General features: G+C 54.5%; 1 protein-coding gene across 1 annotated transcript in view; it reads right to left on the bottom strand.

The window, feature by feature from the left end:
• THOC6 (THO complex subunit 6) overlaps positions 1–15880 on the bottom strand; it is a 38325-nt gene extending 22445 nt beyond the window's left edge. The window contains exon 1 of the mRNA XM_077273659.1: positions 15736–15880. Within this exon, the coding sequence (XP_077129774.1) occupies positions 15736–15750 (15 nt within the window). The 5' untranslated portion in view covers positions 15751–15880. The remainder of the gene's footprint in view (positions 1–15735) is intronic.
• Positions 15881–15893: the final 13 nt, after the last annotated feature.

Raw genomic sequence — 15893 nt, 5'->3', positions numbered from 1 at the left:
TTACACATCACACGTGACATCACAGCCCGACCTCACTACACATCCGGGCACATTACACACCACACGTGACATCACAGCCCCGACCTCACTACACATCCGGGCACATTACACATCACACGTGACATCACAGCCCGACCTCACTACACATCCGGGCACATTACACATCACACGTGACATCACAGCCCCGACCTCACTACACATCCGGGCACATTACACACCACACGTGACATCACAGCCCGACCTCACTACACATCCGGGCACATTACACATCACACGTGACATCACAGCCCCGACCTCACTACACATCCGGGCACATTACACATCACACGTGACATCACAGCCCCGACCTCACTACACATCCGGGCACATTACACACCACACGTGACATCACAGCCCGACCTCACTACACATCCGGGCACATTACACACCACACGTGACATCACAGCCCGACCTCACTACACATCCGGGCACATTACACATCACACGTGACATCACAGCCCGACCTCACTACACATCCGGGCACATTACACATCACACGTGACATCACAGCCCTGACCTCACTACACATCCGGGCACATTACACATCACACGTGACATCACAGCCCGACCTCACTACACATCCGGGCACATTACACACCACACGTGACATCACAGCCCGACCTCACTATACATCCGGGCACATTACACATCACACGTGACGTCACAGCCCGACCTCACTACACATCCGGGCACATTACACATCACACGTGACGTCACAGCCCGACCTCACTACACATCCGGGCACATTACACATCACACGTGACATCACAGCCCGACCTCACTACACATCCGGGCACATTACACATCACACGTGACATCACAGCCCCGACCTCACTACACATCCGGGCACATTACACACCACACGTGACATCACAGCCCGACCTCACTACACATCCGGGCACATTACACATCACACGTGACATCACAGCCCGACCTCACTACACATCCGGGCACATTACACACCACACGTGACATCACAGCCCGACCTCACTACACATCCGGGCACATTACACATCACACGTGACATCACAGCCCGACCTCACTACACATCCGGGCACATTACACATCACACGTGACGTCACAGCCCGACCTCACTACACATCCGGGCACATTACACATCACACGTGACATCACAGCCCGACCTCACTACACATCCGGGCACATTACACACCACACGTGACATCACAGCCCCGACCTCACTACACATCCGGGCACATTACACACCACACGTGACATCACAGCCCGACCTCACTATACATCCGGGCACATTACACATCACACGTGACATCACAGCCCGACCTCACTATACATCCGGGCACATTACACATTACACGTGACATCACAGCCCGACCTCACTACACATCCGGGCACATTACACATCACACGTGACATCACAGCCCGACCTCACTACACATCCGGGCACATTACACACCACACGTGACATCACAGCCCGACCTCACTACACATCCGGGCACATTACACATCACACGTGACATCACAGCCCCGACCTCACTACACATCCGGGCACATTACACATCACACGTGACATCACAGCCCGACCTCACTACACATCCGGGCACATTACACATCACACGTGACGTCACAGCCCGACCTCACTACACATCCGGGCACATTACACATCACACGTGACATCACAGCCCCGACCTCACTACACATCCGGGCACATTACACATCACACGTGACATCACAGTCCCGACCTCACTACACATCCGGGCACATTACACATCACACGTGACATCACAGCCCCGACCTCACTACACATCCGGGCACATTACACACCACACGTGACATCACAGCCCGACCTCACTATACATCCGGGCACATTACACATCACACGTGACATCACAGCCCGACCTCACTATACATCCGGGCACATTACACATCACACGTGACATCACAGCCCGACCTCACTATACATCCGGGCACATTACACATTACACGTGACATCACAGCCCGACCTCACTACACATCCGGGCACATTACACATCACACGTGACATCACAGCCCCGACCTCACTACACATCCGGGCACATTACACACCACACGTGACATCACAGCCCGACCTCACTACACATCCGGGCACATTACACATCACACGTGACATCACAGCCCGACCTCACTACACATCCGGGCACATTACACATCACACGTGACGTCACAGCCCGACCTCACTATACATCCGGGCACATTACACATTACACGTGACATCACAGCCCGACCTCACTACACATCCGGGCACATTACACACCACACGTGACATCACAGCCCGACCTCACTACACATCCGGGCACATTACACACCACACGTGACATCACAGCCCGACCTCACTATACATCCGGGCACATTACACATTACACGTGACATCACAGCCCGACCTCACTACACATCCGGGCACATTACACACCACACGTGACATCACAGCCCGACCTCACTACACATCCGGGCACATTACACACCACACGTGACATCACAGCCCGACCTCACTACACATCCGGGCACATTACACATCACACGTGACATCACAGCCCGACCTCACTACACATCCGGGCACATTACACACCACACGTGACATCACAGCCCGACCTCACTACACATCCGGGCACATTACACACCACACGTGACATCACAGCCCCGACCTCACTACACATCCGGGCACATTACACATCACACGTGACATCACAGCCCGACCTCACTACACATCCGGGCACATTACACATCACACGTGACATCACAGCCCGACCTCACTATACATCCGGGCACATTACACATCACACGTGACGTCACAGCCCGACCTCACTACACATCCGGGCACATTACACATCACACGTGACATCACAGCCCGACCTCACTACACATCCGGGCACATTACACACCACACGTGACATCACAGCCCCGACCTCACTACACATCCGGGCACATTACACATCACACGTGACATCACAGCCCGACCTCACTACACATCCGGGCACATTACACATCACACGTGACATCACAGCCCGACCTCACTACACATCCGGGCACATTACACATCACACGTGACATCACAGCCCCGACCTCACTACACATCCGGGCACATTACACATCACACGTGACATCACAGCCCGACCTCACTACACATCCGGGCACATTACACATCACACGTGACATCACAGCCCGACCTCACTACACATCCGGGCACATTACACACCACACGTGACATCACAGCCCGACCTCACTACACATCCGGGCACATTACACATCACACGTGACATCACAGCCCGACCTCACTACACATCCGGGCACATTACACATCACACGTGACATCACAGGCCGACCTCACTACACATCCGGGCACATTACACACCACACGTGACATCACAGCCCGACCTCACTACACATCCGGGCACATTACACATCACACGTGACATCACAGCCCGACCTCACTACACATCCGGGCACATTACACATCACACGTGACATCACAGCCCGACCTCACTACACATCCGGGCACATTACACACCACACGTGACATCACAGCCCGACCTCACTACACATCCGGTGACATTACACATCACACGTGACATCACAGCCCGACCTCACTACACATCCGGGCACATTACACACCACACGTGACATCACAGCCCGACCTCACTACACATCCGGGCACATTACACACCACACGTGACATCACAGCCCGACCTCACTACACATCCGGGCACATTACACATCACACGTGACATCACAGCCCGACCTCACTACACATCCGGGCACATTACACATCACACGTGACATCACAGCCCGACCTCACTACACATCCGGGCACATTACACACCACACGTGACATCACAGCCCGACCTCACTACACATCCGGTGACATTACACATCACACGTGACATCACAGCCCGACCTCACTATACATCCGGGCACATTACACATCACACGTGACATCACAGCCCGACCTCACTACACATCCGGGCACATTACACATCACACGTGACATCACAGCCCCGACCTCACTACACATCCGGGCACATTACACATCACACGTGACATCACAGCCCGACCTCACTACACATCCGGGCACATTACACATCACACGTGACATCACAGCCCGACCTCACTACACATCCGGGCACATTACACACCACACGTGACATCACAGCCCGACCTCACTACACATCCGGGCACATTACACATCACACGTGACATCACAGCCCGACCTCACTACACATCCGGGCACATTACACATCACACGTGACATCACAGCCCGACCTCACTACACATCCGGGCACATTACACATCACACGTGACATCACAGCCCGACCTCACTACACATCCGGGCACATTACACATCACACGTGACGTCACAGCCCGACCTCACTACACATCCGGGCACATTACACATCACACGTGACATCACAGCCCGACCTCACTACACATCCGGGCACATTACACACCACACGTGACATCACAGCCCGACCTCACTACACATCCGGGCACATTACACATCACACGTGACATCACAGCCCGACCTCACTATACATCCGGGCACATTATACATCACACGTGACATCACAGCCCCGACCTCACTACACATCCGGGCACATTACACATCACACGTGACATCACAGCCTGACCTCACTACACATCCGGGCACATTACACATCACACGTGACATCACAGCCCGACCTCACTATACATCCAGGCACATTACACATCACACGTGACATCACAGCCCGACCTCACTACACATCCGGGCACATTACACACCACACGTGACATCACAGCCCGACCTCACTACACATCCGGGCACATTACACATCACACGTGACATCACAGGCCGACCTCACTACACATCCGGGCACATTACACATCACACGTGACATCACAGCCCGACCTCACTACACATCCGGGCACATTACACATCACACGTGACATCACAGCCCCGACCTCACTACACATCCGGGCACATTACACATCACACGTGACATCACAGCCCGACCTCACTACACATCCGGGCACATTACACATCACACGTGACGTCACAGCCCGACCTCACTACACATCCGGGCACATTACACACCACACGTGACATCACAGCCCCGACCTCACTACACATCCGGGCACATTACACACCACACGTGACATCACAGCCCGACCTCACTACACATCCGGGCACATTACACATCACACGTGACATCACAGCCCGACCTCACTACACATCCGGGCACATTACACACCACACGTGACGTCACAGCCCGACCTCACTACACATCCGGGCACATTACACATCACACGTGACATCACAGCCCGACCTCACTACACATCCGGGCACATTACACATCACACGTGACATCACAGCCCGACCTCACTACACATCCGGGCACATTACACATCACACGTGACATCACAGCCCGACCTCACTACACATCCGGGCACATTACACATCACACGTGACATCACAGCCCGACCTCACTATACATCCGGGCACATTATACATCACACGTGACATCACAGCCCGACCTCACTACACATCCGGGCACATTACACATCACACGTGACATCACAGCCCGACCTCACTACACATCCGGGCACATTACACATCACACGTGACATCACAGCCCCGACCTCACTACACATCCGGGCACATTACACATCACACGTGACATCACAGCCCGACCTCACTACACATCCGGGCACATTACACATCACACGTGACATCACAGCCCGACCTCACTACACATCCGGGCACATTACACATCACACGTGACATCACAGCCCGACCTCACTACACATCCGGGCACATTACACATCACACGTGACATCACAGCCCGACCTCACTACACATCCGGGCACATTACACATCACACGTGACATCACAGCCCTGACCTCACTACACATCCGGGCACATTACACATCACACGTGACATCACAGCCCCGACCTCACTATACATCCGGGCACATTACACACCACACGTGACATCACAGCCCGACCTCACTACACATCCGGGCACATTACACACCACACGTGACATCACAGCCCGACCTCACTACACATCCGGGCACATTACACATCACACGTGACATCACAGCCCGACCTCACTATACATCCGGGCACATTACACATCACACGTGACATCACAGCCCGACCTCACTACACATCCGGGCACATTACACATCACACGTGACATCACAGCCCGACCTCACTACACATCCGGGCACATTACACATCACACGTGACGTCACAGCCCGACCTCACTACACATCCGGGCACATTACACATCACACGTGACATCACAGCCCGACCTCACTACACATCCGGGCACATTACACATCACACGTGACATCACAGCCCGACCTCACTACACATCCGGGCACATTACACATCACACGTGACATCACAGCCCGACCTCACTACACATCCGGGCACATTACACATCACACGTGACATCACAGCCCCGACCTCACTACACATCCGGGTACATTACACATCACACGTGACATCACAGCCCGACCTCACTACACATCCGGGCACATTACACATCACACGTGACGTCACAGCCCGACCTCACTACACATCCGGGCACATTACACACCACACGTGACATCACAGCCCGACCTCACTACACATCCGGGCACATTACACATCACACGTGACATCACAGCCCGACCTCACTACACATCCGGGCACATTACACACCACACGTGACATCACAGCCCCGACCTCACTACACATCCGGGCACATTACACATCACACGTGACGTCACAGCCCGACCTCACTACACATCCGGGCACATTACACACCACACGTGACATCACAGCCCGACCTCACTACACATCCGGGCACATTACACATCACACGTGACATCACAGCCCGACCTCACTACACATCCGGGCACATTACACACCACACGTGACATCACAGCCCCGACCTCACTACACATCCGGGCACATTACACACCACACGTGACATCACAGCCCGACCTCACTACACATCCGGGCACATTACACACCACACGTGACATCACAGCCCGACCTCACTACACATCCGGGCACATTACACACCACACGTGACGTCACAGCCCGACCTCACTACACATCCGGGCACATTACACATCACACGTGACATCACAGCCCGACCTCACTACACATCCGGGCACATTACACATCACACGTGACGTCACAGCCCGACCTCACTACACATCCGGGCACATTACACATCACACGTGACGTCACAGCCCGACCTCACTACACATCCGGGCACATTACACACCACACGTGACATCACAGCCCGACCTCACTACACATCCGGGCACATTACACATCACACGTGACATCACAGCCCGACCTCACTACACATCCGGGCACATTACACATCACACGTGACATCACAGCCCGACCTCACTACACATCCGGGCACATTACACATCACACGTGACATCACAGCCCGACCTCACTACACATCCGGGCACATTACACACCACACGTGACGTCACAGCCCGACCTCACTACACATCCGGGCACATTACACATCACACGTGACGTCACAGCCCGACCTCACTACACATCCGGGCACATCACACGTGACGTCACAGCCCGACCTCACTACACATCCGGGCACATTACACATCACACGTGACATCACAGCCCGACCTCACTACACATCCGGGCACATTACACACCACACGTGACATCACAGCCCGACCTCACTACACATCCGGGCACATTACACATCACACGTGACATCACAGCCCGACCTCACTACACATCCGGGCACATTACACATCACACGTGACATCACAGCCCGACCTCACTACACATCCGGGCACATTACACATCACACGTGACATCACAGCCCCGACCTCACTACACATCCGGGCACATTACACACCACACGTGACATCACAGCCCGACCTCACTACACATCCGGGCACATTACACATCACACGTGACATCACAGCCCGACCTCACTACACATCCGGGCACATTACACATCACACGTGACGTCACAGCCCGACCTCACTATACATCCGGGCACATTACACATCACACGTGACATCACAGCCCCGACCTCACTACACATCCGGGCACATTACACATCACACGTGACATCACAGCCCGACCTCACTACACATCCGGGCACATTACACATCACACGTGACATCACAGCCCGACCTCACTACACATCCGGGCACATTACACATCACACGTGACATCACAGCCCGACCTCACTATACATCCGGGCACATTACACATCACACGTGACGTCACAGCCCGACCTCACTACACATCCGGGCACATTACACATCACACGTGACATCACAGCCCGACCTCACTACACATCCGGGCACATTACACATCACACGTGACATCACAGCCCGACCTCACTACACATCCGGGCACATTACACATCACACGTGACATCACAGCCCGACCTCACTACACATCCGGGCACATTACACATCACACGTGACATCACAGCCCCGACCTCACTACACATCCGGGTACATTACACATCACACGTGACATCACAGCCCGACCTCACTACACATCCGGGCACATTACACATCACACGTGACGTCACAGCCCGACCTCACTACACATCCGGGCACATTACACACCACACGTGACATCACAGCCCGACCTCACTACACATCCGGGCACATTACACATCACACGTGACATCACAGCCCGACCTCACTACACATCCGGGCACATTACACACCACACGTGACATCACAGCCCCGACCTCACTACACATCCGGGCACATTACACATCACACGTGACGTCACAGCCCGACCTCACTACACATCCGGGCACATTACACACCACACGTGACATCACAGCCCGACCTCACTACACATCCGGGCACATTACACATCACACGTGACATCACAGCCCGACCTCACTACACATCCGGGCACATTACACACCACACGTGACATCACAGCCCCGACCTCACTACACATCCGGGCACATTACACACCACACGTGACATCACAGCCCGACCTCACTACACATCCGGGCACATTACACACCACACGTGACATCACAGCCCGACCTCACTACACATCCGGGCACATTACACACCACACGTGACGTCACAGCCCGACCTCACTACACATCCGGGCACATTACACATCACACGTGACATCACAGCCCGACCTCACTACACATCCGGGCACATTACACATCACACGTGACGTCACAGCCCGACCTCACTACACATCCGGGCACATTACACATCACACGTGACGTCACAGCCCGACCTCACTACACATCCGGGCACATTACACACCACACGTGACATCACAGCCCGACCTCACTACACATCCGGGCACATTACACATCACACGTGACATCACAGCCCGACCTCACTACACATCCGGGCACATTACACATCACACGTGACATCACAGCCCGACCTCACTACACATCCGGGCACATTACACATCACACGTGACATCACAGCCCGACCTCACTACACATCCGGGCACATTACACACCACACGTGACGTCACAGCCCGACCTCACTACACATCCGGGCACATTACACATCACACGTGACGTCACAGCCCGACCTCACTACACATCCGGGCACATCACACGTGACGTCACAGCCCGACCTCACTACACATCCGGGCACATTACACATCACACGTGACATCACAGCCCGACCTCACTACACATCCGGGCACATTACACACCACACGTGACATCACAGCCCGACCTCACTACACATCCGGGCACATTACACATCACACGTGACATCACAGCCCGACCTCACTACACATCCGGGCACATTACACATCACACGTGACATCACAGCCCGACCTCACTACACATCCGGGCACATTACACATCACACGTGACATCACAGCCCCGACCTCACTACACATCCGGGCACATTACACACCACACGTGACATCACAGCCCGACCTCACTACACATCCGGGCACATTACACATCACACGTGACATCACAGCCCGACCTCACTACACATCCGGGCACATTACACATCACACGTGACGTCACAGCCCGACCTCACTATACATCCGGGCACATTACACATCACACGTGACATCACAGCCCCGACCTCACTACACATCCGGGCACATTACACATCACACGTGACATCACAGCCCGACCTCACTACACATCCGGGCACATTACACATCACACGTGACATCACAGCCCGACCTCACTATACATCCGGGCACATTACACATCACACGTGACATCACAGCCCGACCTCACTACACATCCGGGCACATTATACATCACACGTGACATCACAGCCCGACCTCACTACACATCCGGGCACATTACACATCACACGTGACATCACAGCCCGACCTCACTACACATCCGGGCACATCACACATCACACGTGACATCACAGCCCGACCTCACTACACATCCGGGCACATCACACATCACACGTGACATCACACCCCGACCTCACTACACATCCGGGCACATTACACACCACACGTGACATCACAGCCCGACCTCACTATACATCCGGGCACATTACACATCACACGTGACATCACAGCCCGACCTCACTACACATCCGGGCACATTACATGTGACATCACAGCCCGACCTCACTACACATCCGGGCACATTACACATCACACGTGACATCACAGCCCGACCTCACTACACATCCGGGCACATTACACATCACACGTGACATCACAGCCCGACCTCACTACACATCCGGGCACATTATACATCACACGTGACATCACAGCCCGACCTCACTACACATCCGGGCACATTACACATCACACGTGACATCACAGCCCCGACCTCACTACACATCCGGGCACATTACACATCACACGTGACATCACAGCCCGACCTCACTACACATCCGGGCACATTACACATCACACGTGACATCACAGCCCCGACCTCACTACACATCCGGGCACATTACACACCACACGTGACATCACAGCCCGACCTCACTACACATCCGGGCACATTACACATTACACGTGACATCACAGCCCCGACCTCACTACACATCCGGGCACATTACACATCACACGTGACATCACAGCCCGACCTCACTACACATCCGGGCACATTACACATCACACGTGACATCACAGCCCGACCTCACTACACATCCGGGCACATTACACATCACACGTGACATCACAGCCCCGACCTCACTACACATCCGGGCACATTACACACCACACGTGACATCACAGCCCGACCTCACTACACATCCGGGCACATTACACACCACACGTGACATCACAGCCCCGACCTCACTACACATCCGGGCACATTACACACCACACGTGACATCACAGCCCGACCTCACTACACATCCGGGCACATTACACATCACACGTGACATCACAGCCCGACCTCACTATACATCCGGGCACATTACACATCACACGTGACATCACAGCCCGACCTCACTACACATCCGGGCACATTATACATCACACGTGACATCACAGCCCGACCTCACTACACATCCGGGCACATTACACATCACACGTGACATCACAGCCCGACCTCACTACACATCCGGGCACATCACACATCACACGTGACATCACAGCCCGACCTCACTACACATCCGGGCACATTACACACCACACGTGACATCACAGCCCGACCTCACTACACATCCGGGCACATTACACATCACACGTGACATCACAGCCCGACCTCACTACACATCCGGGCACATCACACGTGACATCACACCCCGACCTCACTACACATCCGGGCACATTACACACCACACGTGACATCACAGCCCGACCTCACTATACATCCGGGCACATTACATGTGACATCACAGCCCGACCTCACTACACATCCGGGCACATTACACATCACACGTGACATCACAGCCCGACCTCACTACACATCCGGGCACATTACACATCACACGTGACATCACAGCCCGACCTCACTACACATCCGGGCACATTATACATCACACGTGACATCACAGCCCGACCTCACTACACATCCGGGCACATTACACACCACACGTGACATCACAGCCCCGACCTCACTACACATCCGGGCACATTACACATCACACGTGACATCACAGCCCGACCTCACTACACATCCGGGCACATTACACATCACACGTGACATCACAGCCCGACCTCACTATACATCCGGGCACATTACACACCACACGTGACATCACAGCCCGACCTCACTACACATCCGGGCACATTACACACCACACGTGACATCACAGCCCGACCTCACTATACATCCGGGCACATTACACATCACACGTGACATCACAGCCCGACCTCACTACACATCCGGGCACATTACACACCACACGTGACATCACAGCCCGACCTCACTACACATCCGGGCACATTACACATCACACGTGACATCACAGCCCGACCTCACTACACATCCGGGCACATTACACATCACACGTGACGTCACAGCCCGACCTCACTACACATCCGGGCACATTACACATCACACGTGACATCACAGCCCGACCTCACTATACATCCGGGCACATTACACATCACACGTGACATCACAGCCCGACCTCACTACACATCCGGGCACATTACACATCACACGTGACATCACAGCCCGACCTCACTACACATCCGGGCACATTACACATCACACGTGACATCACAGCCCGACCTTACTATACATCCGGGCACATTACACATCACACGTGACATCACAGCCCGACCTCACTACACATCCGGGCACATTACACATCACACGTGACATCACAGCCCGACCTCACTATACATCCGGGCACATTACACATCACACGTGACATCACAGCCCGACCTCACTACACATCCGGGCACATTACACATCACACGTGACATCACAGCCCGACCTCACTACACATCCGGGCACATTACACATCACACGTGACATCACAGCCCGACCTCACTACACATCCGGGCACATTACACACCACACGTGACATCACAGCCCGACCTCACTACACATCCGGGCACATTACACATCACACGTGACATCACAGCCCGACCTCACTATACATCCGGGCACATTACACACCACACGTGACATCACAGCCCGACCTCACTACACATCCGGGCACATTACACATCACACGTGACATCACAGCCCCGACCTCACTATACATCCGGGCACATTACACATCACACGTGACATCACAGCCCGACCTCACTACACATCCGGGCACATTACACATCACACGTGACATCACAGCCCGACCTCACTACACATCCGGGCACATTACATGTGACATCACAGCCCGACCTCACTACACATCCGGGCACATTACACATCACACGTGACATCACAGCCCGACCTCACTACACATCCGGGCACATTACACATCACACGTGACGTCACAGCCCGACCTCACTACACATCCGGGCACATTACACATCACACGTGACATCACAGCCCGACCTCACTACACATCCGGGCACATCACACATCACACGTGACATCACAGCCCGACCTCACTACACATCCGGGCACATTACACATCACACGTGACATCACAGCCCGACCTCACTACACATCCGGGCACATTACACACCACACGTGACATCACAGCCCGACCTCACTACACATCCGGGCACATTACACACCACACGTGACATCACAGCCCCGACCTCACTATACATCCGGGCACATTACACATCACACGTGACATCACAGCCCGACCTCACTACACATCCGGGCACATTACACATCACACGTGACATCACAGCCCGACCTCACTATACATCCGGGCACATTACACATCACACGTGACATCACAGCCCGACCTCACTATACATCCGGGCACATTACACATCACACGTGACATCACAGCCCTGACCTCACTACACATCCGGGCACATTACACACCACACGTGACATCACAGCCCGACCTCACTATACATCCGGGCACATTACACACCACACGTGACATCACAGCCCGACCTCACTACACATCCGGGCACATTACACATCACACGTGACATCACAGCCCGACCTCACTACACATCCGGGCACATTACACATCACACGTGACATCACAGCCCGACCTCACTATACATCCGGGCACATTACACATCACACGTGACATCACAGCCCCGACCTCACTACACATCCGGGCACATTACACACCACACGTGACATCACAGCCCCGACCTCACTACACATCCGGGCACATTACACACCACACGTGACATCACAGCCCGACCTCACTACACATCCGGGCACATTACACATCACACGTGACATCACAGCCCGACCTCACTACACATCCGGGCACATTACACATCACACGTGACATCACAGCCCCGACCTCACTACACATCCGGGCACATTACACATCACACGTGACGTCACAGCCCGACCTCACTACACATCCGGGCACATTACACATCACACGTGACATCACAGCCCCGACCTCACTATACATCCGGGCACATTACACATCACACGTGACATCACAGCCCGACCTCACTACACATCCGGGCACATTACACATCACACGTGACATCACAGCCCCGACCTCACTACACATCCGGGCACATTACACATCACACGTGACGTCACAGCCCGACCTCACTACACATCCGGGCACATTACACATCACACGTGACATCACAGCCCGACCTCACTACACATCCGGGCACATTACACATCACACGTGACATCACAGCCCGACCTCACTACACATCCGGGCACATTACACATCACACGTGACATCACAGCCCGACCTCACTACACATCCGGGCACATTACACATCACACGTGACATCACAGCCCGACCTCACTACACATCCGGGCACATTACACATCACACGTGACATCACAGCCCGACCTCACTACACATCCGGGCACATTACACATCACACGTGACGTCACAGCCCGACCTCACTACACATCCGGGCACATTACACACCACACGTGACATCACAGCCCGACCTCACTACACATCCGGGCACATTACACATCACACGTGACATCACAGCCCGACCTCACTACACATCCGGGCACATTACACACCACACGTGACATCACAGCCCCGACCTCACTACACATCCGGGCACATTACACATCACATCACAGCCCCGACCTCACTACACATCCGGGCACATTACACACCACACGTGACATCACAGCCCGACCTCACTACACATCCGGGCACATCACACATCACACGTGACGTCACAGCCCGACCTCACTATACATCCGGGCACATTACACACCACACGTGACATCACAGCCCGACCTCACTACACATCCGGGCACATTACACATCACACGTGACATCACAGCCCGACCTCACTACACATCCGGGCACATTACACATCACACGTGACATCACAGCCCGACCTCACTACACATCCGGGCACATTACACACCACACGTGACATCACAGCCCGACCTCACTACACATCCGGGCACATTACACACCACACGTGACATCACAGCCCGACCTCACTACACATCCGGGCACATTACACATCACACGTGACATCACAGCCCGACCTCACTACACATCCGGGCACATTACACACCACACGTGACATCACAGCCCGACCTCACTACACATCCGGGCACATTACACATCACACGTGACATCACAGCCCGACCTCACTACACATCCGGGCACATTACACACCACACGTGACGTCTCGGTTCTCACCTCCGTTGCGCCCATAGTTGCCGGTCGGTGGAATACTCGGGCCTGTGGAGCCGTCGCAGAAATATACCGTCAACAAGCGCAAAGCATCACGGGACACGTAGTGACGACGCAGCCGACGGAAGCAAGCAATGAGAGGACGAGGATAAGTCCCGCCCCCA

This window comes from Ranitomeya variabilis, chromosome 7, assembly GCF_051348905.1.
Source record: "Ranitomeya variabilis isolate aRanVar5 chromosome 7, aRanVar5.hap1, whole genome shotgun sequence".
In the NCBI taxonomy this organism is placed as follows: Eukaryota; Metazoa; Chordata; class Amphibia; order Anura; family Dendrobatidae; genus Ranitomeya; species Ranitomeya variabilis.
Note: the sequence above shows the minus strand (reverse complement) of the source record. Positions and strands in the feature narration are given on the sequence as shown.